Source organism: Melanerpes formicivorus, unplaced genomic scaffold, assembly GCF_026170545.1.
Source record: "Melanerpes formicivorus ecotype bairdi unplaced genomic scaffold, bMelFor1.0.p_v2 SCAF_2, whole genome shotgun sequence".
NCBI classification, from domain to species: domain Eukaryota; kingdom Metazoa; phylum Chordata; class Aves; order Piciformes; family Picidae; genus Melanerpes; species Melanerpes formicivorus.
The window spans coordinates 15,018,601-15,045,930 of record NW_027142354.1 but is presented as its reverse complement, the minus strand read 5'-3'; the positions used below and the strand labels follow the sequence as shown (position 1 = coordinate 15,045,930).

Here is a 27,330-nt window from a genome sequence, read left to right as displayed (position 1 = left end):
AATAGGCTTTTCTAGCCTGCCCCTAAAATAAGTTCAGTTATGAATTTAATGTTGTAAATGGCTATTTAATGGCTTTTTGGAAACAATTGCTTCATGCATTTTTTTTAGAAAGGCCCTTTCCTGTGTAGAGGGTAAAACCAGTCTGTTAATTTGTGCTTTGTCTTCTAGCCATTGGTTCTAATGAAACTTTTTTCTTAATTTAGTGGAAAATGGGGAATTCAGAAAGCCAATATAGTCTTCAGGGATCAAAAAATCATGCAGCTTCTACAGCCGCTGCCAAGCAGAAGCCTTGCTCTCTGAAAATTTGCAGCATTCATGCTAAAGATGAAAAGTCTTGCTCTGTGCACGGATGGGGACACACCAGTAGTGGCTCAAACTACAAATCGAGGTCGCTTGCCAGAAGCTGCCTCTCTCACTTCAAGAGTAGTCAGCCTTATTCATCTAGACTAAGCGACACAGTGGTGAAGGTCTCTAAAAGCAATGCCCATGCCAAACACAGGACAAACACCTCAGGGGACTACTGCCAAGGAAATAATGCAGTCTTTTTGCCTGAGAATGGTTTCCACTATATTGGCCTTCAAGCTGGAAGTAATCATGCTGCCTCTCGAGAGTGCAATGGACACCTTTTAAATTGCTATGGAAAGAATGAGGGTCTTGCATCAACCTCCCCATCAGAGGACAGGAGGAGTCCAAAAGTTCTCATTAAAACTCTGGGGAAGCTGGACGGTTGCTTGAGGGTTGAGTTCCACAACAGCAGCAACAGCAAGGTACCGACTGAGGAGTCCAGTGGACCAGTCCAGTTGCTGAGGTATTCACCTGCCTTGGAATCTAAGCCAAATAACCTGCTGGATGTCAGGAGGAACTCCAGTGCAGGCTGTTCTTCAAGCCATCGTCTGTCACCTACTGATTCAAAGCTTCGATCTAGTAAAGGAAGCTCCCTCAGCTCTGAGTCTTCATGGTATGACTCTCTATGGGGAAACAATGGGGATACTGATGAGCTAGATGGTCCATATTTGACCAGGAGCACTCCAGATACAAGCATTCATGCCAGTTTCCCAGCAAGTGACAATAAGAAGTCCTTCAATCAAAGTTCATCTCTTTCCTCACTCCGAGATCTTTATAAGGATACAAATTTGGAAATCACTTCTTCACCTGGGATCAGGCTGTCTGCTGAGTATATTGATACTCATGGTAGCCTAAGCAACCGTGTCTCATTTGCCTCAGACATTGATGTTCCTTCTAGGGTAGAGCAAGGAAGTCCTGCACATTACTCCTCCTACACACTTCCATGTAGAAAGTCCAAGCCCCTCAGTGAGGATTCGTCCAAGAAGGACACATTAAAAAACCGAATGCGACGTATCAGTGACTGGACAGGAAGTCTCTCAAGGAAGAAAAGGAAGCTGCAGGTATGTGCAAACCCCAGCCTAAATGCTTCAGAACTGGTTTGTAGATTCTTCTTACAAATTCAGTGATTGCATCATGTTTGTCTTTCTCACAGGGTAATTACTTGTTAATCTCATTTAATAATTTGTGGAATTCCGAGAATTACTGCATCCTTGGAGCTGTTTGAAGTGTCAGCAGTGAAAGACACGTCTATATATGCAGATTTTCCCTTCCTATTTTGTCACCTTCTTGGGCAGCTGCAATCTGCAGTCTAATCTCAGTAAACTCATTTTTGAAATCATTGAATTACTTAGAAAGTGACATAGAGTTTTTAAGCTTTCTGTTTATTTCAGCTATGAAAATTGAACCTAGATATAACATATATGGTATGGATTGGCATGCATTATCTAAAGGAGCAAGTGTGTAAGGAGTAATAGAAGAAGGGTGTTATAAATATCTTTTTAGATATTACCTATTTCTGTTGCTGGCTTCACCACTCACTCTGGTTTCACTGTTGGTCCGTCTTTAGCAAGGTGGGAACCTATTGGGTATTAACTGGAGCTGCATGTTCTGCCTCCATCTCTTCTGCAGGCATTACATGGAGCACCTTCCTCCTTCCTGCATGTCAGCTTAGTGCACCAGATGGAAAAGCTTGAGTTGCCATCTGGCTCTCCAGGAGATGGTGATGTGAAGAAGGAGATGGGAGGGAGGGCAAGAAGGAGGGAAAGGATGTTTCTTTAGATGTATTTAAGGCTAATCCCATTAATAGGAATTTAGGATTCCTGTGGCCAGGAGTTAAATTCTTGTCCCTAGGTATAGGCCCCAGAATTGTCTCTTTAACTGCCTGGCTGTATCTGGACTTCTTCCTGAGTTTGCAAACAAAGATGGAGGACAGAGACTGGTTTTAGGTTGGGTTTGGATTTTTATTTATTGCATTTAAAAAGTCTTCCCCAGTGTTTTTCATACAGGAATAGCCTCTGTGCTTCCCTAAATAAAGGATCTGTTCCCATTCAGCAATGCTGGAGTGCTGGCCACTTCAGAATTGAGCAGAGAGTGAAGACAACACCTACTTCTGCAACTTATTAGCAGCTAAGCAGTGGACCATAACACATGCTTTAGGTGACATGTAGAAAAAATGCTGTCTCCCATGTTGGAAATTCAGACAGGTATCATGCTCAGCAAGCATCTGTCATTGCAATGTGAATCCCTGACAGACCCTTAAGGCTCTGAAATGAGGTCAGCTTAAAGTTTGCCAGCTTAAATCCTAGGTAAGGGCTACAGAACTGGGAAAATGGAAATTAAAGCCTTTTATTTGGATCGCTTCTTTTGTGAGTTGGTGCTTGTGTGTTTTGTCAAATGCTATCTTTTCACCTTGATATTCAGCTGTGAAAGAGAAGGCAGAAAAATCTGAACCAGTGAAGAGTCTCAGCACCTTGTGCTAGGATTCTTCACTGATTTCAACATCCAACTGTTCTGGATTTTGCAGCCAGGCTTTGCATATGATCTCTGCATCCCAGACCTTTGCCATGTATTACTTAGTTATGACATTTTCAGAATGGTATTTGTGGTGCACAATTCATAGCTATTTTGAATTCACTGTGCAGTGCACTGACTTCAGACACAGCAAGGAGAGTTTGTTGGATCTGATGCTGGTAGAAGGAAGTCATCCCTACCTCCAAAGATGGTGTTTTCATAGAAAAAGGCATAGGAAATAGTTAGTCATTGATTTTTATCAGACAAGTGTCCAGGAACAGAAAGAATAAGAGGGGTAGCAAATGCTTTATGATAGTGCTTTCCTTGTGGGACTTGGTCAGCTCCTTTCCACCTTGCACACTTTGAGTAACCTAATGTCTCTTTTAGGGGTAGCTGTGGTGTACTTTGGTAAATACTATACTCTTGTTCAGGTTCTTTGGCTTCAAAATGCAGATGTACTGTGCATGGTTACGATCTGTCACATGGGTTAGTCCCTGTCTGTAGAGTTATTCATCACAGCAATTGTAGCTTCCGTGCTTTGCTCTGAACAATTTGTCCCTTTCTCAGTACATTACTGATAACTGTGAGTCACTTGGTCTGAACGTAGGTGAAAACTGGAATATTTCCCTGTAAGTGGGCCTAAGTACTGATGGTGTCTGGGTGGATAGGTCCTTCCAGCTGCCCCAGTGGAAACAAGTCAGCCAAGCCTCCTGCTTCATGGGGGCACAGTACCAAGAGGCACAGTCTGGGTATATTGAGGCCAAGCCCTTGCCAGTAGAAAGGTATTTTAATTCCCTTCATGAACAAACTACAGCTTGAAATCAGATGGGCTTTTCCCCATCCCAAAGGCTATTTCCAAACCCTCTTAATCTGATTCTTGCTAATTTTCAGAGTAAATAGAGTCTTGGATAGTTTGGTCTAATGCCAGTATTGTCTTCTGCACTAGTTATTCTTCCATGTTATACAGTCTGTTATGATTTTATTTAAAGGGAGAAATGATATATTTTCTCAGCCTGCATTTGTGGAGCTATTCAGACTCTCTTTGGTCTCCTGTCTTAAGACAGGAAGTCTGTTTCCTTTTCATTTGGCACCCTTCCTCTGCACCTGTTTTAAATGACCCATAAACAGTTTTTAATATGGGATATGTCAGAGAAGCCCTTGGCTGTGCCCTGTCAAGTGGCTTGGATGTTTCCTTATTTTCTGACTTGATCTGATATATCCTGGAATTTGGTTGGTTTTCTAATAATGATCTCACCTCAAGACTTCTAGTCATTCTGTGCCATGACCCAGCTTTTGTTGCATGAAGGTGTCTGAATGTGTTCCCTTGATGCATCACTGGTACCATACTGCATGGTTTGTCCTTGCTGAAATGGCACTGGGGATATGCTGTATCACAATATGCTATGTGTGAACAGCAAGGTGTATGTGATGCATGTGAGATGTGCACAGAATTTAGGCAGGCTTGTGGCACTGCTTAAGGTGATTGTGTTGATCAGTGTACAGCTGTATAACATGGAGGAATTAAACAAATGCTGTGTAAAACAAGAATCCAGCCAGCAGAAACAGGTGCTGCAGGTAGGTTCCTCAATTAAATAAATTGCATCTTTATGGGAATAATTGCTGAAATTTCCATACTTTATAAGCCAGATCCCTGAAGTGCAGTGAAAGTAAAATTAAAAGTATGTTGGCTTGAAAACTGGTGTTGTATTCTACTTTCAGCTTGGATCCTGATGAATTGAGCAGGCTGCATTGTTTCCTGTGCTGTTCCTAACAGCTAGTTATTACCTGCATCACTTTGTCTGACTTTATCTTTTGCATTATCTGTAATTATTCCAGGGTATATCTCAGACACTGAGGGATCTGCTTGAATGCAGCTGAGCAGAAACAGTGGTAGGTTCTGTCATCACTAGATGCAACAAAGACAAACAGAAAGTCACCTGGCAGGGATACAACCACCACCGTCAATTTGGGTCAGACATTTTCAGCAGTGACCAGATACTTCTACAATAACAGTCTCCCTAAAGACCAGCAAGGATTAACTGTCTCTGCCAATTCTGTTCTTTAAAAAGCACAAAATGCAAGTGAGGTTGTCATGGTGAAGTGTATATATTAATTTTGGATCCTGTGTCCATTAACTCTGCTCTGATACCTCCTCATTTCCACCCTTTCTTTGTACAAGGAGAAAACATAGGATGTGGTTAGTGGCTGTCCATGGACAGGTTGTATCCCACCCTTTTCATTAATACTTGTGATTCCAGTAGTGACCCTTCAGAGCAGACACCTTCTTATATGTATCTGTCTTTTGTTGTTTATATTACTAGTGTTTTGGGAATTAAAAATTACATATTAATCAATTGTATGTTAATGTTTTCTAGAGGACACTGGCAATTTCTGAAGACTAGTCCAACAATTAAAATACAGGATTTTGGCACACACATACAAGTAATTAAAAAAAGGATGGGAAAAGCTTCCAATTTCCCACTGAACTACAGATGGCCAGCACAGTTGCATGGTTCATATTGGGTGGTCACTTTGTATGCATAAGCACATTACACCTGATTATTTCCCTGTACCCTCCACCCTCCAGTTTCCCTCACTTTGCGATATAAAAAGCAAAACTACTGATTAGGGAGTTCTGGGAAAATGCTGATTAACACTGTGCAATAAGTCTTGGGGAAGGTGTTCTATCACTAGGAGAATTGGAACCTTGTTGCCAGACACAAAGATCTGAAAGGCCAAACTGAGACTTCAACGTGCCATAAGAGATGAAGGGTTTTAGTTCAAGTTGGTTTTTGTAATGCCATGACCAGGAGTCTCCTGCAGCTTGAGAAGTGGTTCATCTGGCAGCTCTTGGGAGGGTGTGCAATCCCACTGTTGCTCTTGGCTGTGCAGTGGAGGTCCTGATGCTATCAAAACATGACACAGCTTTTCCACTGCAGTTTTGAAGGGCATCAAGAAGGAGACAAAGTAGTTACTTTCAAAGCTGCTGGTGAGATCAGCTAACAAGACACCAAAGTTTATTTACTTTATTTGTGTACAGAAGTCTATGAGCAAAATAAAAGCTCTCAGGGAGTCAGTCTGAACCTGAAAGCATAACTTCACTTCTTGAATTATTCTTAGCCATTTTTCTCTTCTCTCACATTTTTACTGCAAAAAGCAGCAGAATCTTTCGTGTTGTATATTTTCAAATCTTGGTTCTCTTAAATATCAAAATGTGAGTTGGGAAGACAATAAATGGTTTCTTATGACAGGTAGTGTGGTTCTTGACAGTGAAGTTAGTCCAAGGAGCTCTGTCTTGGGTAGTACAAAATTCCCTGTCCTCCCTCACTGGGAATGCTGAGAGCAGCCAATGTGTTACTGGGAAAAGCTCAAGAAAGAAAAGGGCCAATCTGCCCTGGATGAGGGCATTGAGTCCATCATCAGTAAATTTGCTGATGACACCAAGCTGGGGGCAGGAGTTGATCTGCTGGAGGGTAAAGAGGCTTTGCAGAGGGACCTCGACAGGCTGGACAGATGGGCAGAATCCAACGGCATGAGATTTAACACATCCAAGTGCCGGGTTCTGCACATTGGCCACAACAACCCCATGCAGAGCTCCAGGCTGGGGTCAGAGTGGCTGGAGAGCAGCCAGGTAGAGAGGGACCTGGGGGTACTGGTCGATGGTAGGCTGAACATGAGCCTGCAGTGTGCCCAGGCAGCCAAGAGGGCCAATGGCATCCTGGCCTGCATCAGGAACAGTGTGGCCAGCAGGAGCAGGGAGGTCATTCTGCCCCTGTACACTGCACTGGTTAAGCCACACCTTGAGTACTGTGTCCAATTCTTGGCCCCTCAGTTTAGGAAGGATGTTGACTTGCTGGAGCGTGTCCAAAGAAGGGCAACAAAGTTGGTGAGGGGCTTGGAACACAAGCCCTCTGAGGAGAGACTGAGGGAGCTGGGGCTGCTTAGCCTGGAGAGGAGGAGACTCAGGGGTGACCTTATCGCTCTCTACAACTACCTGAAGGGAGGTTGTAGACAGGCGGATGATGGTCTCTTCTCCCAGGCAACCAGTACCAGAACAAGAGGACACAGTCTCAGGCTGCGCCAGGGGAGGTTTAGGTTGGATGTTAGGAAGAAGTTCTATACAGAGAGAGTGATTGCCCATTGGAATGGGCTGCTTGAGGAGATGGTGGAGTCACCATCATTGGAGGTGTTCAGGAGGAGTCTTGATGAGGTACTTGGTGCCATGGGTTAGTTGTTTAGGTGGGTTGGATTGGTTGATGGGTTGGACGCGATGATCTTGAAGGTCTCTTCCAACCTGGTTTATTCTATGTATTCAGATTAAACAAACAAGGTCCCACATCAATAAACAGTAGTCTGCATATCACAAGGCAAAATTGAAGTCATATCATCAGGCGTAAGTATTTCAAATGAAATTGGCCAGCCCTCTCAATACAAAGGATGAAGTTGCATGATGCAACTAGGAGAAAGGCCCATCAGTGTTTGATGAGATAGTCAGACTCCTGGGGGATTTCCCGCAAGTCAGAAAATACACACCTCTGCAGTCCAGAGACTGGATTCATGCCAGTCAGCAAGCACATCTTTCTTTTTTTAAAATCACATCTTCTGTGAGATTAGATTTGTGTCAATTGATCAATACTAATGAGCTTAGAAAACTCTCAACTTATGACCTTGTTTTGTAGTGGCTAAGCACAGTTTATACGTCAAAGAGAAAGCAGGGGTAAAATTAGCCTTGCTGTGCTAAAGGGAAAAGTTGCTGTCTCACACAAATGCAGTGTCACCAACATACTGAAAATCCTGTAAGAGTACAGAAAGTTGTGACACTGTTCCTGCTTGTACTCAAACAGACGTGTAAGCAGTGGTGCCTGAGTTTCAGCCAGGGGATGTGATTTTCTCTTAGGATCCCTCCCTGTCCCTCAGACAGTAGATGCTTCAGTACTTAATAGGGAATTTGGAGATTACTCACAGGGGTCTGAGTTGCCACAGCTGGCGGACTTAATGGTTATGGTTTAATGTGGTTCTGCTGAGAAAACTGTGAGTGGTGGCATTGACTGTGTCAGTGTCTGCTGAGGCATAGCCTGTGATATAATGGCAAAAAGAGGTGGCCCTTGATGAAGGAACTGGCTGTGGCTAAACCTAAAGCAAATGTAAATGCCAAATGAAATGTGTCTATTCATTGTAGGTTTGGTGAATGATCACTGACAAATTCCCTTCTTTTTTTTTGCACAGGAGCCAAAGTGTAAAGATGGGAGTGAATACTTTGACAGCAGAATGGACAACTTCACCACGGACACGCTGGCACCGTTGCAGCTCTCTGCTTTGTGGTCACCTGGCTCCAGCCATGTCCTATCCCAGAGAAGTGAGTCCACCAATGCAGTCAACAGTGATGCCCTGAGGCAGAACATTTATGAAAATTTCATGAGGGAGCTAGAGATGAGCAGGACAAACCTGGAGAACACTGAGACATCATCAGAAACTGAGGACTCCAGCGGCGAGTCCCTAAGCTCCTTGGAGCAGCTGGATTTGTTGTATGAGAAAGAGCAAGGAGTGGTACGCAAGGCAGGGTGGCTGTTCTTCAAACCTCTGGTGACCCTGCAGAAGGAGAAGAAGCTGGAACTGGTTACACGGCGCAAGTGGAAGCAGTACTGGGTCACACTCAAAGGTAAATCACTCCATTGCTCCTTCAGCTTAGCAGCAGCAGTTGTTTCCATTGCATCTCGGCAACTTCTCTTGCATGATGCTTTCTGTTAGCAGGTTTAGGGGATGAGAAATTCCTGCCTAAGTTTATGTGGTCCCCTTCCACACCTAAAGTGGATCATGTGCCTAAGCAGCATGGAATTGAGGTGGTGCTTGTGTGTGGCCTTGTTTTTCATGCCTTAGCAGGAACTAATTTGTTTGACTTCTCAGCTTCTGTACTCATGCAGAATTCAGGGTGTAGAAGGTGCTGATGGGTGTTTGGAAGTCAAAGACCAAAGTGAACTAAAATTGAAAAAATACAGAAATTACATCTCTTTCTCAGCAGGAAATAAAAATTTAAGGCTCAGAAATCCCTGGCACTCAGTTTCCTGTCACAAGCATGTAGTTCCGTGGACTGGACATAAATGGAACATTTTAAAATTAATTTACCCAAACTTTAAACACCAGTGCTTTAGGTGGCAGCATAAAGGAAGAGGTGGATGTCCCATTCTGGAGCATTTATGAGGAAAAGTGAGCCATTTGGGGCAGAGGAGGCCAAAGAAGCAACAGCAGCAAGGCAAGCCCTAAGGCTTACCAGTCTCCCTCTTTTTTTTTGCATAGTCTTTCACTTTGCCCACTCCACACAATACCATCTCCTTCTGGCTTTTGGCATGTCCACTCCCATCTTCCCTGCCTGTTCCTCCTGTAAAAGAGCCCCGTGGGAAGGCAATCCACTTAAAAGAGGTTGCTGCTAGTGGGCTATGGTGTGATTGCTGGGCTTACAGCACACATTGATGGCTCAGAGTAATCAAGCAAGTAGGTGTGCTGCAAAAAGTGTATGGGTGTCACAAAGTGTGAGAGGGAAAAATAATATCTATTGTGAGGAGGAAGAGGAATTTAATGGGTGAGTTCGTAGGCTTTTTATTTTTTTTTTAGTTGCATCCAAAGGATTTGCCTTTTAGTAAATGTAATGCTAAATTAATAAGTAAGGAAATGATTAAACTTAATAATTTCCTAGCATATCTGGAACTGGAGGAGAGAAAATAACAACTTTCCCACAGGTTGCCCTTTTCAAAATTCTGTATGAGTGTAGTACTGAAAAAAAAAGAACAGCTAACAGCAAGTGCTGAGAATGTTGTCTTTGGTAGTTCTGATTTAAAAGCAGCAAACTCACATGAATATGGCAATTCTGCCTAATAATTCAGAGACCTGTTATCAAGGGATCAAAATGTAGGCAGTCTTAACAGTTTAAATCGCTTATCCTGATCATCAGATAGCATGATTCATGCTTACAAGAAGTGTATACAAAGGGAAAAACAGTATCTGAATTCCACCCTCCTATTGTATGTGTTCCCATTATGAAGTATGAATGTAAGTTTGATCTGCCTCATCTAACATACAAGCAGTTTGTAAACAGTCCTATCAAAGCCCTAAAGTGAAGTTTATTTTACAGTAGTTCATGCATTTCTGGGATAATGAAGCTCTGGGAAGGAATTCAAGTGTTTTGTGTTTGCTTCTTTGCTATAAAATTGGTGTGTTGGTGAGTTCAAACAAGTCATGTCCCTTCTCGCTACTGAAATTGCCCCAGCTGTAAAAAGGAATAATGCAATTCTTTATAAAAAGCTTTATTAACTTCTAGCATTGTAAGGCATATTAGATAAAATGCTTTTTACTTTGGATGGGTGATACAGCTGCATTCATGGTGAGGAATCTTCTCCTCTTTGTTAGTTGTTTTAAATACACATTCCTCATTTCCTTGATCTCGTACCTTTATTGTTCTGCAGCGACTTCTGGTGCTAAAATAAACTTGCCTGTCTGGATATCAAGGCATAGTGCTGTTTTCATAATGTTCTATATCAAGATCAAGGTGATTGCTTTGGTTCTCCTTATACAAGTTTTTTAATAAATCTGTATTTAATTTGTTGCTGAAGTTTAAATAGTCAAGATTTTAAAAACAGGACTTAAATAGCCACATACACAAATGGAGAACAGCATGTTTCTTTGCACTCTGTTGAGATGTGTTTAATTATAAATATGCAGAAGTCTTATAACCATCTGGTTACCTGCCAGACCTCAAAGTATACATGTCCTAAGGCCTCTGCTCTACTTTCATGTCCACCAAGCCTTGAGCTTGAATAGTAACCCTTTAACAAGAGGAATTACGTTTTCCATCTGTCCTGTCTAATTAGTTTATTTTAACGAGGGAAGTTTCTTTCCTCTTGCCCTCTCCCTTCAGTTCAAGTTTTGATTAAAATACTTCGATAATAATTGGTCCCAGTGGTTCTGTCAGAGTTTAAGAAACTAGCTGCCTTCAAAAATCACTTGGCATGACCTGAAGATGTACCTGGGGTACCACACACCTGAACACACATGCATGCTCTTCAAAAGTTTTTACTTATGTACATATAAACTGTCAGGATAAAACCTAATCTATCTTAATTTACGGTTTCGATAACACATAGGGGAAATACAGGAGTTTAAAATAGGACTTAATTTGTACTTTGCTAAAATGCAGAGGTGGTTGTACAGTCTTGCTGCTGCTGCTGAATATGAGAAGGGATATGGTTTGTTGGTTTAGTTTGCCCTATTACGCTGAAATGATGATAGAAGTGCCACATCTGCTAAGTAGAGTGTAACAAACCATATTCTTCTTTTTCCAGCTGCAGAGATCTCAAAGTGTATATGTCTCATAAAGAAGATCAAGTGAAGGCTGCTAAGGGGAAAGGATAGGACCAACTCATTAGGATTTGCTCTTAACCTTAAATATTTTGCCAGACATGCTGGACAGTATTAGAAAAAGGTGCCCTTAAGCAGTATAGAAGTATCTCTATTTTTTTGATTCCTTCCTTTGAAACTTACCAGTCATCAAATGATTTGGTCAGTAACCTCTGATGTATACTTCCTTTTTTATTGCAACAGTTGTACAATCATTGGCACTGGAGTATGTGATGAAATCTATCTGATGGCTCTCACTTTTCATACATTTTAGATTTGGACTGTACGAGGACCAGTGTATTCCACCTTGTAGCTATGCATATTGAATGTTTTCCATAAACTCTAGTAGATGCAGCTTTCTTCTTCATCAGATAGAATAGAAAAAAACATAATTTTGGTTCAGATTTCAGATTCAGTCTTTCAGGAAGCTCCCCCCAAGTTTACATGACTCTAGATGACATGTCTGGGACTTTTAATACAATATTAAATGTCTATGTTAGTGAATTAACAAAAGAAAGGTTGAAATCTGCTTTTACCTAGCTATTTTAAAAGCAGATACAAAGGAAGTATTTCTGTTTTGCAGGTTTTACTTTGTCCACTTGATAAGCACTTCCTAGGCATATTTGCGTGTTTATACATGCACATGGTGGGTGTGTCACACAGGGAAACACCAACAGCCTGAAAATTAGCAAGTGAACCCAGATTTGGTGCTGCCCTGAGTTTAGTGCCTCTTTGATCTGAAGGAAGAAACCACAACAAAAAGCAGGATAGAGAGAGGACAATGCCCTAGCAAACTAAGTCCTCGTAGTGGCTGAATTCAAATCCTCTGCTGATTATGTGTGAGGCTTACAGAGTAATATAGTTTACTAGGCCCTAAAGGACCACTGTGATTGTTTAGTTTGACTTGCTATGTAAAGCCGCCATAGGTCTTCTCTAAATTAATTCCTGATGGAGAAGGCTTGCCTTGCTGGAGAATCCACCATCAGCTTCAGATTTTCCTAACTGCTTAGGTTATCCTCAATTTCTACAATGTGTTTAGAGTTATCTGGTCTTCCAGGTTAAACATCCATCATCAAACTGTCTGTTACTAAACTGCTTTTTCCCAGGGATGAAAGTGACATCTATTGACTTATTTTCTCTGGAGAGACAACTAGCCTAAGAAATTCTTGAGAAATCTAGTTTATAACTAGATAATTTTAGTAATGCTGTTCAGTCTGTGACCCCTTGGTGCATCTTGGAGGACAGTGGACTGTAATGTGGAGCAGGAATGAAAGACTGGCGGGGATGAAGGGGACAGGCCCATCTTGAGCCAGCTTCATTGCCAAAGGCAACATACTCATATTGCTGACGACTGGGATCAAGTCCTCTAAAGTAATTTCTCTTGCACTCAGGATTGTCATTATCAAGGATGAAGTTTGTTTTCTGGATGCAAGTTTCATACCTTAGATGTTAAACTATCTTACAAGACTGAACGTGTTCTAACTCAGTCTGTTTAAAGTTTTAAAAACTGTTAAGAATTGTCTTAGTCTCCAATTTACAGGTAGGTTCAAGGAAATCTGGTTTAAATTTGAGAAGCTTATTCACTAAGTATGTCGTTGAAGACAAAAGTTTCTGCAAATCTTTTCAACAAATACAGAGATTTCTTAGGTGGCTGCTATGAGAGGGCTGGTTTGGTTTAATAAAGAAACACAAAAGCCGATTTAACTCATAAGGAATTAATCTTTTCTACATGCTATAACATGTTAATAGGCTGAGCTCATTTGTAGAATGGTTTGAGTTGGAAGGGACCTTTAAAGATAAGTAGTCCAACATCTTTGACTAGATTGGGTTACTCAAACCCCATCCAGTGTTACCTTGAACACTTCCATATATGAGGTATGCTGCTTTATTTTTTAGATTCATAGATGATGTGTCCCTATTAGATATCCATTGGCAAATTCATCTTCAGCTTCTCATGTTTTCCAGTGTAGAGGACTTTCCTTCTTCACTCTGTTTCAACAGAGGGGCTGAACCAATGTGCCCTGTAACTGAAGGGCATCTTAGTTAACAAAAGCATTAATATGAGAGCTCAAACTTACTTTCTCCTTGTCTTTGTGTGTGTGTGTCTGTGTCCGTCTGAACTGTAAAGGTTGTACTCTGCTGTTTTATGAGACCTATGGAAAGACCTCGATGGAGCAGAGCAGTTTGCCTCGATATGCTTTGTTTGCAGAAGACAGTATAGTACAGTCTGTTCCAGAACATCCCAAGAAAGAAAACGTGTTCTGCCTCAGCAATTCTTTTGGAGATGTATACCTATTTCAGGTAACAGTACTCATATTCAACTCTGTGGTTATTTCAGTTTTAGGATGTGTTTGTGAGTATGCACATATGTGTATAGTACTGTGTCCAGTTCTGGGCCCCTCACTTTAGGAAGGATGTTGTCTTGCTGGAACGAGTCCAGAGAAGGGCAACAAAGTTGGTGAGAGGTTTGGAACACAAGCTCTATGAGGAGAGACTGAGGGAGCTGGGGCTGCTTAGCCTGGAGAAGACAAGACTCAGGGGTGACCTTATTGCTCTCTACAACTACCTGAAGGGAGGTTGTAGACAGGCGAATGTTGGTCTCTTCTCCCAGGCAGCCAGTACCAGAACAAGAGGACACAGTCTCAGGCTGCGCCAGGGGAGGTTTAGGTTGGATGTTAGGAAGAAGTTCTACACAGAGAGAGTGATTTCCCATTGGAATGGGCTGCCTGGGGAGGTGGTAGAGTCGCCATCATTGGAGGTGTTCAGGAGGAGACTTGATGGAGTGCTTGGTGCCATGGTTTAGTTGTTTAGGTGGGTTGGATTGGTTGATGGGTTGGACGCGATGATCTTGAAGGTTTCTTCCAACCTGGTCTGGTCTATTCCATTCCATTCCATTCCATTCCATTCCATTCCATTCCATTCCATTCCATTCCATTCCATTCCATTCCATTCCATTCCATTCCATTCCATTCCATTCCATTCCATTCCATTCCATTCCATTCCATTCTATATGCACATGCATACATTGTGCTTTTGACTTGAAAATAATTGCATAATTACACTATTACTCTATACTATTACAGTATTGATGTAAGTGTATAATTGAACTTCAGGCATGTGATATTGCACCTCTTGCAATATCAGTCAGTTATGGTTCAGAAATAAAAAGAGCAAAGATCACAAATCTGTGAGACACTTTTGGTACTTGATTGTTACAAGCTTAATGACAATCAGCTTTATTACCAATTTTTTTTCATATCTATTAGCAGAATGATATGAATACAGAATGATGTGCTCAACTCAGGATTTGCTGTCCTCGAAGAGAATTTGCTTGAGCAAGATGCTCAAAAAAGAAGGCAAAAAATTATCTAAAGATCTTAGCTGCTTAACTGCACCCCAGGAATTGTTAATAAGGACCAGTAATACGTGGATCTACCTCCATAGAAACATGTTGATTCATAGTTAAACTTGTAAATATCTCCAGAGACATTTTATGCAGATGTATTCTCTTTATCTTGCTGTCCTCTTTCTTCACTGACATGGTCTTTTTGAGGAAGCAAGCACCCGTCCTCCGTCCTTACCTATAAAGTCTTCTCTGTTTCCATGATACCTGCAGAAGAGGAGGTCTATCTTTGAAATCTGGTGTGGTTTACCCACTATTAGTTGGAATGGTGAAGGATGCAAGTCTTTTCTGCAGCTCATGGGGCTTTGATTTGTATCTGAGGCTTTCTAACCTTGCAGCTCTAGGAAGCAGAAGCTGCAGTCACCAGTGGCATTGGCCAGTCACCAGTGGCGTCGGCCAGTCACCAGTGGTGTCCCCCAGGGATCAGTGCTGGGCCCCATCCTCTTTAACATCTTCATTGATGATCTGGATGAGGGGGTCGAGTCAGTCATCAGCAAGTTTGCAGATGACACCAAGTTAGGAGCAGATGTTGGTCAGTTGGAGGGTGGAAAGGCTCTGCAGAGGGACCTTGACAGACTGGACAGATGGGCAGAATCCGATGGGATGTCATTCAATAAGTCCAAGTGCCGAGGGCTGCACTTTGGCTACGACAATCCCATGCAGAGCTATAGGCTGGGGTCGGAGTGGCTGGAGAGCTCCCAAACAGAGAGGGACCTGGGTGTGCTGATCGACAGCTGCCTGAATATGAGCCAGCAGTGTGCCCAGGTGACCAAGAGGGCCAATGGCATCCTGGCCTGCATTAGGAATAGTGTGGCCAGCAGGAGCAGGGAAGTCATTGTGCCCCTATACTCTGCATTGGTTAGGCTGCACCTTGAGTACTGTGTCCAGTTCTGGGCCCCTCAGTTTAAGAAGGACATCAAGACACTTGAACGTGTCCAGAGAAGGGCAACAAGGCTGGGGAGAGGCCTTGAGCACAAGCCCTATGAGGAGAGGCTGAGGGAGCTGGGATTGTTTAGCCTGGAGAAGAGAAGGCTCAGGGGAGACCTCAATGCCCTCTACAACTACCTGAAAGGAGTTGGCCAGGAGGGAGTTGGTCTCTTCTCCCAGGCAACCAGCACTAGAACGAGGGGACACAGTCTCAAGCTGCACCAGAGGAGGTTTAGACTTGAGGTGAGGAGAAAGTTCTTCACCGAGCGAGTCGTTCATCATTGGAATGAGCTGCCTGAGGAGGTGGTGGAGTCACCGTCCCTGGAGGCATTCAAGGGGCGCCATGGTCTAGTCATGGGGTCTGTGTTGATAGGTTGGACTCGATGATCCTCGAGGTCTCTTCCAACCTTAGTTATACTGTGATACTGTGATATAAGTCATGATGGAGTGCAGGAAAAACTCACACTTCCTTTATTTGTATAGTTTTAAAGATAAAACCTTATTCCATTTGTTTTAAGACAAAGTGAACTGATCAAGTGCTGTATGTCCTAGAGCTGTTGATTTATATTATTTTAATTTTTCCTCTTGTCTGCTCATAATCTTGTACTGTTGATTTGTTTCACAGGCAACAAGCCAGACAGATCTGGAAAACTGGGTTACTGCCATACATTCAGCCTGTGCTTCCCTCTTTGCGAAAAAGCTTGGGAAAGAAGACACTGTTAGGCTGCTGAAAAATCAAACCAAGAGCCTCTTCCAGAAGATTGATATGGATGGCAAGATGAAAAAGATGGCAGAGTTGCAGCTCTCTATTGTTAGTGATCCCAAAAACAGGAAAGCCATAGAGAATCAGGTACTGGAAACTGTATTTTTGCAGGAGTATTTTTCTCATTATTTTTTGCTTTGAGCTGTGTCTGTGCTTTCTGATAGCTGGCACAGCAGTTGTAATTATTGCCAGGTTTCTACAGCAATCCGGAACGGCGCAGGAGGTAGGCTTCTCAAGGCCCAGGATCAGACTGATCTGTTTTATGAGCACAAAGCTATTTATTTTCTCTTCTGGGAAGATGTAATGAATTTTCACTGTTTCATGATACGCTTAGCAGTTGTTAATCTCTAATTGTTGCTTAGCAATACTATTGCTCTGTGATACTATTCTATACCTAAGACAGGACATGAAGAGAACTTTATCCAAATAAAACTGGAGGAAAGACTGAGGCAGGCAGAATCATGTGCTTCAGCTGAAATTTACCCATTACCAGGTTAAGAATCCCTAGTCTTCTTAAAAAGTCTTATAGGAGTTTAAATGAGAACAAGTAATCAAGACTGATGTCCGAACTTGCCATGTTATGGTGCTAAGAATACCTGAATCTTGACTAAAGCAGCAGCCTAGTGCTGAGGAATACTCACCACTAGTATTTGTTTTTAAAACAAATATGGGAACAAACATACCAAAATCTTCAGTGTTCATGGTGTGTGTGCGCTTTGGAATTTTAGCCAAGACATGCCTAAGATAAAAGGTCAGGGCAGATTGATAAGCAGCTAGAATGGTTACTTAGTGGAAATGGTCACCTTATTGTCTGTACAGTGGTGCATAAATATCAAGCCTTATGCTGCTCTCATTTCTAGCATGTGAACAGGGATTCACTCCAGTGATACCTTATGTAAGTGTATCTTGAGGTGTTCACATCTTGCCCATGTCCCCTGTTCTGCAGGCAGCAACTGGCAAAGGATGCTTTAAATGAGACATGCTTAGTGTTCAGGGAAAGAACCTCACTACACTGGGCCTCTCATGTACTAAACTTGTCTAGCAGCTTAGACTAATAGGTCTGTGGACAGAGGTTTCTGTATCCTTTATTTTATTATACCATTAACAGAATACATCTGATAATTTGAATGCATTGACTGATACTTGAAAGCCCATCCCTACCCGCCTTTCCAGTCAGAGTAGCTATTGCTTTCTCATTACTTTAGGCTGCACATTGTATCCTCTTCAGTAGCAACTGAAGCTGATTTCCTTTGATCCAGTACAGCATAATTATATGTATTTGTAAAGTGAAGCACTTCCAGTTTAATAAAATTTAAATATTTACATATTTAAAATTCTTGCTATACTGGTTTGAACCTGATGAAGGGAAGCCTGGCTGGTACTGGCTTCATGGTCAAGCTCTTGTAACACACTTCAATCTGAAGCTATATGAGAAGAGATCAAAAAGTATGTGGGTTTGTATGGGGATTTGTGGTTCAGGTGTTCATAAGCCATTTGAGTCCTCAGATGTTCATAATTTATTTCCAGGTCAGTTTATTTCATGGTCCAGAGCCTAGTGAGGTGAATGAAGAACAAACATTAAGCATCTCTATTGTAGTAGGTTTCAATATATGAAAGTATATATAGATTTCTAGAGATGTCTAGTGCTTGTAACGTGATGCACTGAGGAAAAAATTCTGTTGCATTTTAACTTAATTTATGCCTCCTCCCATTAGATACCAATGCTGCTGGCTTATTTAGAGTGAACCAAAGAGTATTAATTATTCTCTTTCAATATCTGCTAATTAGATCTTCTGTCCTTGAAAAACTGCTGTTGTTTTCCAGCACTGTCCCCAGAAGAAGTTGGCTGCATTCTGCTAGAACTGAAATCCAACACTAAGGCTGCAGATAATTTATCTCTGTTAATCTTCTGCGTAGGAATGTCTTAAAACATTGAATGAGGGCAAACTAGTGAGACAAAGAGTTAAGACTGGATCATGTGCAAACATCCACTCAATAGCAAACAATAAATTTCTAATGAGCCCTTTCTCCAGTTTTAAGTCTCTCCTTACAGTTGCTTAAGTTTTGTTGGAAAAGTAATTTCAGAGAAAAGTCAATAGATAACTGGGTTGCCTAATCTTTTGGTTTATGTCTCAGAGATTGGCCTTTGCAAAGGTAAAAGAAAAAATACAATTAATAACTGAGAATTCTTAATATATTTAGTGAGCTATTGTTTTTGGAAAAAAAGCCTAACTTTATTCCTGAGGAAAAAGTTTGCATACATGTAGCTGCTTAGTAACTATTGTTGTTTAGTTGGTTTTGCCCATTGTAACAAGAGGAATATAAATCCTGGGTTTGTTTTTGTGTAAATTTGGTGGTGCTCTCAATCACATGGCAGGGGAAGTATATTATATTGCCAATATTGTAGTTTATCCTGTAGTATCCTGCGCTGGATAACTTCCCTGGTGATATTTTTTGGGAAGCCAGTGGAAATAGTGTGATTTACTTCAGAAGAACCACAGTGGCTTTTTATATAGAAAGATGAGGCACAGTGTTAGTTTACTTCCCCTGGGGAATTGTCTTGGAAACTATGATTTCTAGATCCTTTCTCCTTGTCCTCCTTCTTCCTCAAAAATCTGACCATGCAGCCTCAACTTTCTATTTTCTTTCACAACTGTATTGATATAAAACCAATACTTCTCTGCTGAAGACAGTAATTCAGGACTTTACAAGAGAGAAAACCCTTTTGTTGTTTCATTTACCATCACCTGAAGGAGGCTGCAGTAAGGAAATCTAGACTTCTAAAATTACTATTGCTATTTTAATGTTGTATTTACATATTTCTTTTTGGTGTTTAGCAACTGAACTGGAGGAGCTCATCTGATACTATCTTTTAAATTTGGTGGATTTGCAGTCTAGTGAAAAAAAAAACCCAAGCCAAATAAACAAACAAGCAAACAAAAATCAAACAAACCAACCCAAACCCAACAACAACAACAAAAACACCAAGCAAATCACATCAGGCATTCTCTCTATCTGGGTTCCATAGTAGTATCAGACTGCTTAACAAGAAACAACAGTCCTTCATGTATCCATTGGTACCACTGTGTGGTTTAGAAGAGATCAATGAAACACCTGCAAGAGCAGCGTACTAGAGCAGCCAGGCCCAGCTGGCTACTGGTGGCATGGGTGGAAATTCCAAACCTGCACATATGAATCACAGCCATATAGATTTATATTACTATATGAAATTTGTATGTTGTGGCTGGTAGTATTCCCCCAGGGTGTGACTTCTCTTCTAAACTGAAGAGAATTAGGATGAAAGGTAGCAAATCTGAAAATTCCCTGGTGCCAAGATGAATCTCGAAGACCACCTTTAAAACAACCCTTCAGTTTTCATAGCTGTTTATACCTGCTAAAAAAATCACAGTGTTTTCTGTGGAGTCCTGTATAACTGCTGGTGAAGTTAGTGGAAGGGATTATTAGCATTTATTTGGAGCTCTTGACAAAATACTGCACTGTCTGTCCCTAAAGAACGGCTTTAAAGACGTGGAAAATCTACCTCACAGTGAGAGCAGCACAGCTCTGGGTGTATTTCTTTATGTAATTGATACGTAAATCTATTCTGTTGTCTCACTTTGGAAGAATAGTTTGAATAATAGTTGCTTGAAAACATTCTGGGTTTTTCTCTTGAAATTTTAATATGTTGGTATAATCATGTTTTCCATGATGTGATTCATATTTTCTGTGCACGTCGTACTTAACTTACTTATCAGATGGGTTATGAACACGGCTATTTATTTGCAGGCTCTGAAATGATGAGGCATTAATGAGAAGAACAGGCACATGCTTGCAGATATTTTTTATGGAAATTTTCATATGTGTCCTCCAACTAAAAGTAGTTTATCTGTTGCCATAGAAAAATAAGTGACTCTGAATAGTTCTAAACCCATTAGTACCCATCTTTCCTTCCCTTTAGTGATCTTTGGCTTTTTACACAGAACATAAAAAATAATAAAAAAAAAGTTAATGAAATTAAAATGTACCTGCTTCTTTTTCCTCTCAGTTTTGTAAGAAGTTGATTGGAATACTTTTGGGAATGTTATTCTTTAGGCTCCCTAAAGCCCAAATTTGATGGCTTAATTTTCTATAAAGCTTCTAATGAAATACTCTCTGACATTGACATTAAAACTCAGCTCTCAAAGCAAATCTTTTCAGGGAATTTTACTAGCACCTACCAGCTTTGCTGCATACACATTTAACTTGATACACAGTCATAGAATAAGAGAAACATTTGGGTTGGAAGAACCTTTTAAGATCATAGAGACCAACTGTTAACCTAATACTTCCATATTTACCACTACACCATTTCACTTTCAGGGACTTGGGCACCTGTTCCAATAATAAATACAAATTACAGTACACAGTTACTTTTCTTTCTTCCATACGCTTCTAAACTAAAACCAACCAACCAAAAAAATATATATAAAAGACCCCAAAGCCTTTTAGAACAGATCTACAGTTTGGATTGCCTTTGAAATTGCTAGAACAGAGCTCTGGTTTTGGTCCCGTTCAGTATGATTTAGTTCCATGACTTCAGTCACTGTAGCATGGCCCCTTCTACATCATTAGGAAATCCTTCTCGTAGTAGTAGTAGTAGATTGCCAGTGAGCAATGAAGTAAGTAGGCTGCTACAAAAGTTAGGAAATGTCATCTTCATTCTCATAGCTGTAGTGGCTGATTTGCACATGGGTGAATTTCTGTCTGTTTCACAAAGATTTAGTATAAAATAATGAGAAATTAATAAACTATACCTGAGTGTGGAGTTGTATAGCACTATCTCATATGGTGAAACTTGTAGAGGAGTGTCTGCAGAAAGGGGTGGTCTTCCGGCTTTTTGGATGCACTTTTGTGCTATCAGTGGTATTTGGAATAAGATTTCTTCGGTCTGTTTTGGTTAGAAATTAGGACAATTCTGTCCTTCCAAAATGAATGGTAAGAGGGCAAAAAAGGATGTTGTCTGTTACTTCAGGAAGTTTTCTTAACTGTTTCTTAGGTCACTAGGCACAATGAAGAATAAAGGGTAGTGCTAATTGCACATCATTGTTGTACTCAAGGCTGCCTTTTATATTTCATTGAGCTAAAAGCTAAGACAGTTTCTCTATACTGCCGTTTAAAGTAATGGAATTTCTGGGAGAGTGATGTTTTTACTTCTTCAAATTCTTTTTAGGAAATAATGACAATAAAAATCTTTTCCTTGTCCCCAGAAACCAAATGACTCATTTATCCAGATGGGTACAATATGAATTGTGTGTGAGAAACAGGGACTGGAATGCAAAGGGTTTGGTGGTGTTTGTAATGTGGTTGAAAAGCTGTTCATATAAAACAGCAGCAGAAGTTTCCTTTAAGTCCATAGTGTTCGCTACATCAGCTTACAGAGACACTTCTCATCTGGGAAGAAGATGTTGGATGTGGGAAAATTCTAGGGTTTATTTATTTATTTATTTTTAATACTGCTATAGATAGTGAATTGTGTCAGTGGGGAGCTCTTGTTTTAATGTGGCGTAAGAACTTTTGCTAAATCCAATCAATTTTAAAGTTCAAGGACTAAGAGAAGGCCTTCCTCCCTGTGCATCTTTTCCTTTGTGCTGCTTTCAGTAAGACCCAAGTGAAAAACTGACACTGTTTTATCATGCAAGCTGTCCAGGAAGTTTCGCTCATACTTCTTTAGGTCCTTGAAGTAATGTTACTTTGAGTTGATGCTGTGTCATTTCTGGCACTGATTTCCTCCACATATACTGGTTTGGGTTTTATTACATTGAGCTCTTCTTACTTGGTGTAGAACAGGTATTTAAAAATGAGACAGTCTTGCCCCAGCCTCCCAAAGATGCTGTTTGTATTATAGTGTAAGAAGGGCTAGCAGCTAGGGACCTTCCCTGAGCCACACTGTTGGCACTGCCTTTGCTGGGACCGTTGGGGCCTTTTACTAGAGGTACTACTAGAAGTGTCACCTGCAGAGTGAACTGTATAGCATGCAGGAGGTCTGGATCTCCTTGTCACTTGCTGGAAACCACTGGTCTGTATTATCTTGTCAATGTATTTACACCTTGTCTTTCCCAAGCATTTACCTGTAGAAAACCTATCAGGGATATCAAATTAACAGAGATCTGCTTTCAAGCATATTTCTTTAGCTCATCTGTTTATGTGCTTTAAAATGTAAGTAATTTACAATAATTTCTTAATGTCTGAATAGACTTTTCTCTAACCTGGAGAAGAAATGGCTATTTCTGTTCTGAATAATGATCATTGCTGCTAAAGTACTGCTGAAGGTACCATGCAGATGTGGCTTTGTGTGTTAACTCTTTAGGCTCGCGGTGAGGAGAAAGTTCTTCACAGAATGAGTTGTTAGCCATTGGAATGGGCTGCCCAGGGAGGTGGTGGAGTTGCCGTCCCTAGAGGTGTTCAAGAGGGGATTGGATGTGGCACTTGGTGCCATGGTCTAGTAGGCATGAGGTCTTTTGTGACAGGTTGGACTTGATAATCTTTGAGGTCTTTTCCAACCTTGCTGATTCTATGATTCTATGAACTCTTAAAAACTCATTCCTGATCTAAGTCTCTGATACCAAAACTGGCCCCCTCACTGAGCACATCCCCCATAATTACTGTGTTATCCCTGCACTGGGCTTCCTGGTATGAGTTCTCCTGATGGCCCAGGCTAATTAATTCATGGTCCTAATTCATAGGGCTTCCTGTATTTTCCTTTCTTTCTCTGTCACAGCCTTCTGCTACTCCTTACCTTACTGGGAACTTCTTAGGCTGAATACATTTACTCAAGTGCCCCCTCCTTGCCTTTATCCTAGGCTCTCTCATAGTCCCATTTAACCCAGAAATCATTGCCTAACTTTTGCCTATACTGAGAATATCCTTCTTGTACTCTAGGAAAAGTCTTTAATGCTTTTCCTAGAAATCCACATGGAGCTTTTAAAACAGTGACTGAGAGAGGAAGGTTTAGGTTCCTCTGGGTGCTATAGCTGCCAGTGCCTGCAAGCACAGCAGTTGAGCAGGTCGCTGTTGGGAGTATTCCATGTGTACTTGCTTGTTTTGGTGTGCTTCACGTTGGGCCATATCTCATATCTTTGCAGACTTGCTTTATGCTGCTGTTAGCCTTTGCCACCCATTCCTGCTCTCATGCTGTCTGCTGCATCCACTTTTTCCCTTTGGCTTTTGAGCAGGTTTCAAAAGAGCCTTTTTGTCTGTGCATGATGAAGTCCTTGAGCCGTCTTTTGGGCAGTCCTCCCACGTGGGGTGGAGATTTGCCTCACACAATAGCAGAATAAGGATCACAGCAGCTAGTCTGCAGGCTGTAAATTAACCTCATGGACCAGATCATACTGCACTTTGAAGTTGTTGCTTTTTTATTTGGGTGCTTCCCCTGTTTAGTCTTCAAGAATATAAATCTTTAGGAAGAATTATCATAGTTTAAAGGGCTTAGACAAATAGCAGCTGGTATTGGTTCGTGGCCTCCAATTGGTTCCAGACATCCCTGGTTTTGATAAGACTACAAGACAATCTCAGAAATTCCCTGCCTACAGCTTTTGCTAATGCCATTAAATGTAACATTGTGATTACTGATGCTTTTGGAGCTGATTAGCTAGCATCCTGCATGACTGATAAACACTGTAATTTAATTATTTCTTCAGAATCTCCTCATGTTGTACTCCACTCCCTCTTCTTAGATCATCTTTATTTTAAAACACAATTTAGTACAAATGTTTAATGGGGATTTTGAAGAAGGTCTCAGAAACACAAGGATGCCTGTGTTCAGCTTGTGCCTGATAGGGATAGGATGCTCTACTCCAGCAGTGTCCAGTACAAACCTTGCTCTGTTCCTGAACTATTTAAAGTTGGCTTGGCTCTGTACCCATGGAGGTGTCATCCCAAAGGTAACTATTTCACCTGAGGTTGTAGCTTTTGGTTTTGTGAAAAGCTGACAACAATGTTTTTATTCTAGTTGAGTGTCAACGTAGAGAGAGAGCTCATCACAAGACCTCCTGTTTGAGTTGTCCCATGAGTAAAGTACTGGCAATCAGAAAAATGCTATGTGAGGAGTGTCTGAGAGCACAAAGAAAGCAAAATAAAGGGCAATGTTCAAATAAACCCAAGAAAAAAACTATTATTCTTTCTGGGGTGCAAAGGATGCATGTTTTTGAATGTCCTGTGGTGATGGATTAGATGAATCATCTTCATTATGTGTACAACTCTGTCATTTTTCTCTGGACTTTTGGGAATTACTCTCATCATAAAATTTTGTAGATTCTGTCCTTGGCTTTTAACAGTCTTTCCTTGAAAGATCCTTTTTTTGTTTGGTTGGTTTTCTGTAAATTATAATCTTGCACTCATAAATGTACATAATAGTACATTGTCTTTCCTTTCTTCACTGTACCTGCCAAATAAGATACCTCTTACTTTCAGAATTATAGCCATAACTAGTACCACACTTTGTGAGCACATGTGCAAGGAAAGCAGACTGGGTAAGGTCTCTCACAGTTGTAGTACTAGCCTTAGTGCCATTTTGTTCACTTTTGTTCACTTAGTGCCATTGCTCACTTCTTCATTGTCAAAACCAAGAGACAAGGTACTTGTTTAGTTCTTGCATTGTAAGGAAACTTGAACTGATTTTGCTTCTAGATGAGACTGAAGGTCGTAGTTTACCTGAGACTTTTATTACATTTATCAGCTTGTTTTCTAAGACACAAAGGTGCTTGTCCCAACTGTGGCTAATGGAAATGTAAGGTGATAATGTTCTGTGTGCACAGGGACAGGCAGGGTGTGTTAAAGAAAGGTATGAAGTCAGTTCACATTAGAGAATATATGATGAACTTTCTCCACAGCCCTAAACCACCTGTTGAATAAACAACATTCAGTGATTGGAGCTGACACTGAAAGATCAGCATTGTTAGGGGATTTTAACACTCTTCAGTGCATGAACTCACTGTACATTAACCTAGTGGGCATGTGTTTCTGCCTTCTGTGAGTGTACCTACTCTGTTAAACACAGCTACCTTTTCATTTGCCCTGTTTATTGGTATTAGTGTATACTGTGCACTGTGGGGCAGTTTTTATCTGTAACTACCAATCTGTAAGTTGGGGAAAATGAAAAACAAAATCTTACTTTTGTGCAGTGCATAAGAGTGTTTGTGTAGATTATTTTGCATCTACATAAATACATAAAACCTGTCCTCTGATCCTTGATTCAGAACTTTGTCCAATAACTATTTTAGTCTCGTTATTAATTTTACATTGAAACTGGATTAAGCTGTATATTAGATCTGCATGTACCTGTGTTAGGTTTAAAAATTACATGAAAGTTATGTATATATTCTTGATTTTAGTCCAGTGGTTTGTGTTGGGCATATATAGCTTATTTTTGCAGTTTGCCTAGGCATAAGGGTGTCTTAACCTATTAGTCAAAGAACCACACATGCTTGCGTTGCCAGTTTTGTTTCCTGTTTACAGATGGACAGGCCATAGGACAATAAAGAAGGCAGGGGGCCTATCAGTATAGCTACTTTGCTTGGTGCAATTTGTTAGCATAGCTATGCTGCTTTGCTTTCAGCCAGCCACCTCTACAGTCTAAGATCATAAAAGTGAAGGAAACAAAGCTAATATCCAAAAATGAGAGGAGAAGGGCAATGGGTGAAGAGCCTTCATGAATCACAGGGTTCTGTTTTTATGTAACTTCTTTTGTGGCTATCAAACTACTCGAAGTTCATGGTGTATTCATCTTGTCAGTATACATTTAAGACCACCAGCTTTGTTTTATTTCAAGCCATTATTTGGGTTGATGTAACACAATATGACTGACTGTGTTTTGGCAGGGAATAACTAATCTAATCCATATACTACCAGATGCAAGTAATTTACTACGGGTTTGGGGAAGAGCTCTAATTGTCAGTGCAGCCCACAAAGACATTTTTCCCCTTTTAATTGTGCCTTTTAATATCTAAACAGATCCAGCAGTGGGAACAGAACCTGGAAAAATTTAACATGGACCTTTTCCGAATGCGGTGTTACCTGGCCAGTTTACAAGGTGGGGAGCTCCCAAACCCCAAAAGCCTTTTGGCTGCTGCCAGTCGTCCCTCAAAATTGTCACTGGGGCGGCTCGGCATTTTCTCCGTCTCATCCTTCCATGCACTGGTAAGTCCAAGTACACTTTTCATGGGTGTGTTACACAAAGCCTTTGTTAGTACTTTGCTTAGATGTGGAATTGTGCTGGGGTAATACATGGCTGCACCCACATGCATTGATCTGACAGCCCTGTTCCCTTCTCATCCTTTCTGCCTTTTCCTTGACTTCAAAGAAATTTTCTTCTACCATGACAAACTTGGCCCCCCAAAGACTCCAGAGTTGAGTACTTCTGACCTATACCTAAAAAATGTAAATTATGTAAGTGAGTCATGTATTGAAATGTTGTCACTACGATTTCATTTCCACTGATTTAAGAGTTTAAAGTGTATAGGAGCTAAGTCACTTAGAATAAAAAGAGCCTAACGCTTTCCAAACATGATTCAGGTCCCTTTGAGCTGCTCTGTTCTTTATTTGGAAGTGCCAGATGGCTCCATTTTTTTAATAGAGTTTGAAGGGGAAGTATTTTTAGAATAGGCTAAAACAATCCAAATTTTAAGTCACTATGTAAGAACTGTGGGCTGTGTTTTCAAAGAAGAATGAAGGAGATCCTCTGCTTCTGTAAGCTGTTGTCACCCTGTTGGCTTCAAGGAAATTACAGAAGTAGCCAGTTTGTCTCTGCTTTTTAAACCTGGCAGGGCTATGATGCTGATTTTGGCAGAGAGGGGTGGACCACATTTGCTCATGAGAAGTTGGTCTGAATAGCAGTCCTAAAAGCCATGTCAGGGAATGTGTTTCTTTCTGCCACTGTTTTTATCTGCATGGTTTGTGTCATTGCTTGTTAATAACTTGGTGCCATCGCATTTTTATCTCCCATTTGGCAATTTTG

General features: G+C 41.0%; 1 protein-coding gene across 3 annotated transcripts in view; it reads left to right on the top strand.

Annotated features, from left to right (window-relative positions):
* The window catches only part of TIAM2 (TIAM Rac1 associated GEF 2), a 98,479-nt gene that overhangs the window by 958 nt on the left and 70,191 nt on the right, over positions 1 to 27,330 (top strand). For all 3 annotated transcript variants that reach the window (XM_068151450.1, XM_068151443.1, XM_068151436.1), the window contains exons 2-6: positions 204 to 1,406; positions 8,083 to 8,515; positions 13,373 to 13,545; positions 16,200 to 16,424; positions 26,328 to 26,513. In XM_068151450.1, the coding sequence (XP_068007551.1) occupies positions 210 to 1,406; positions 8,083 to 8,515; positions 13,373 to 13,545; positions 16,200 to 16,424; positions 26,328 to 26,513 (2,214 nt within the window). In that variant the 5' untranslated portion in view covers positions 204 to 209. The remainder of the gene's footprint in view (positions 1 to 203; positions 1,407 to 8,082; positions 8,516 to 13,372; positions 13,546 to 16,199; positions 16,425 to 26,327; positions 26,514 to 27,330) is intronic.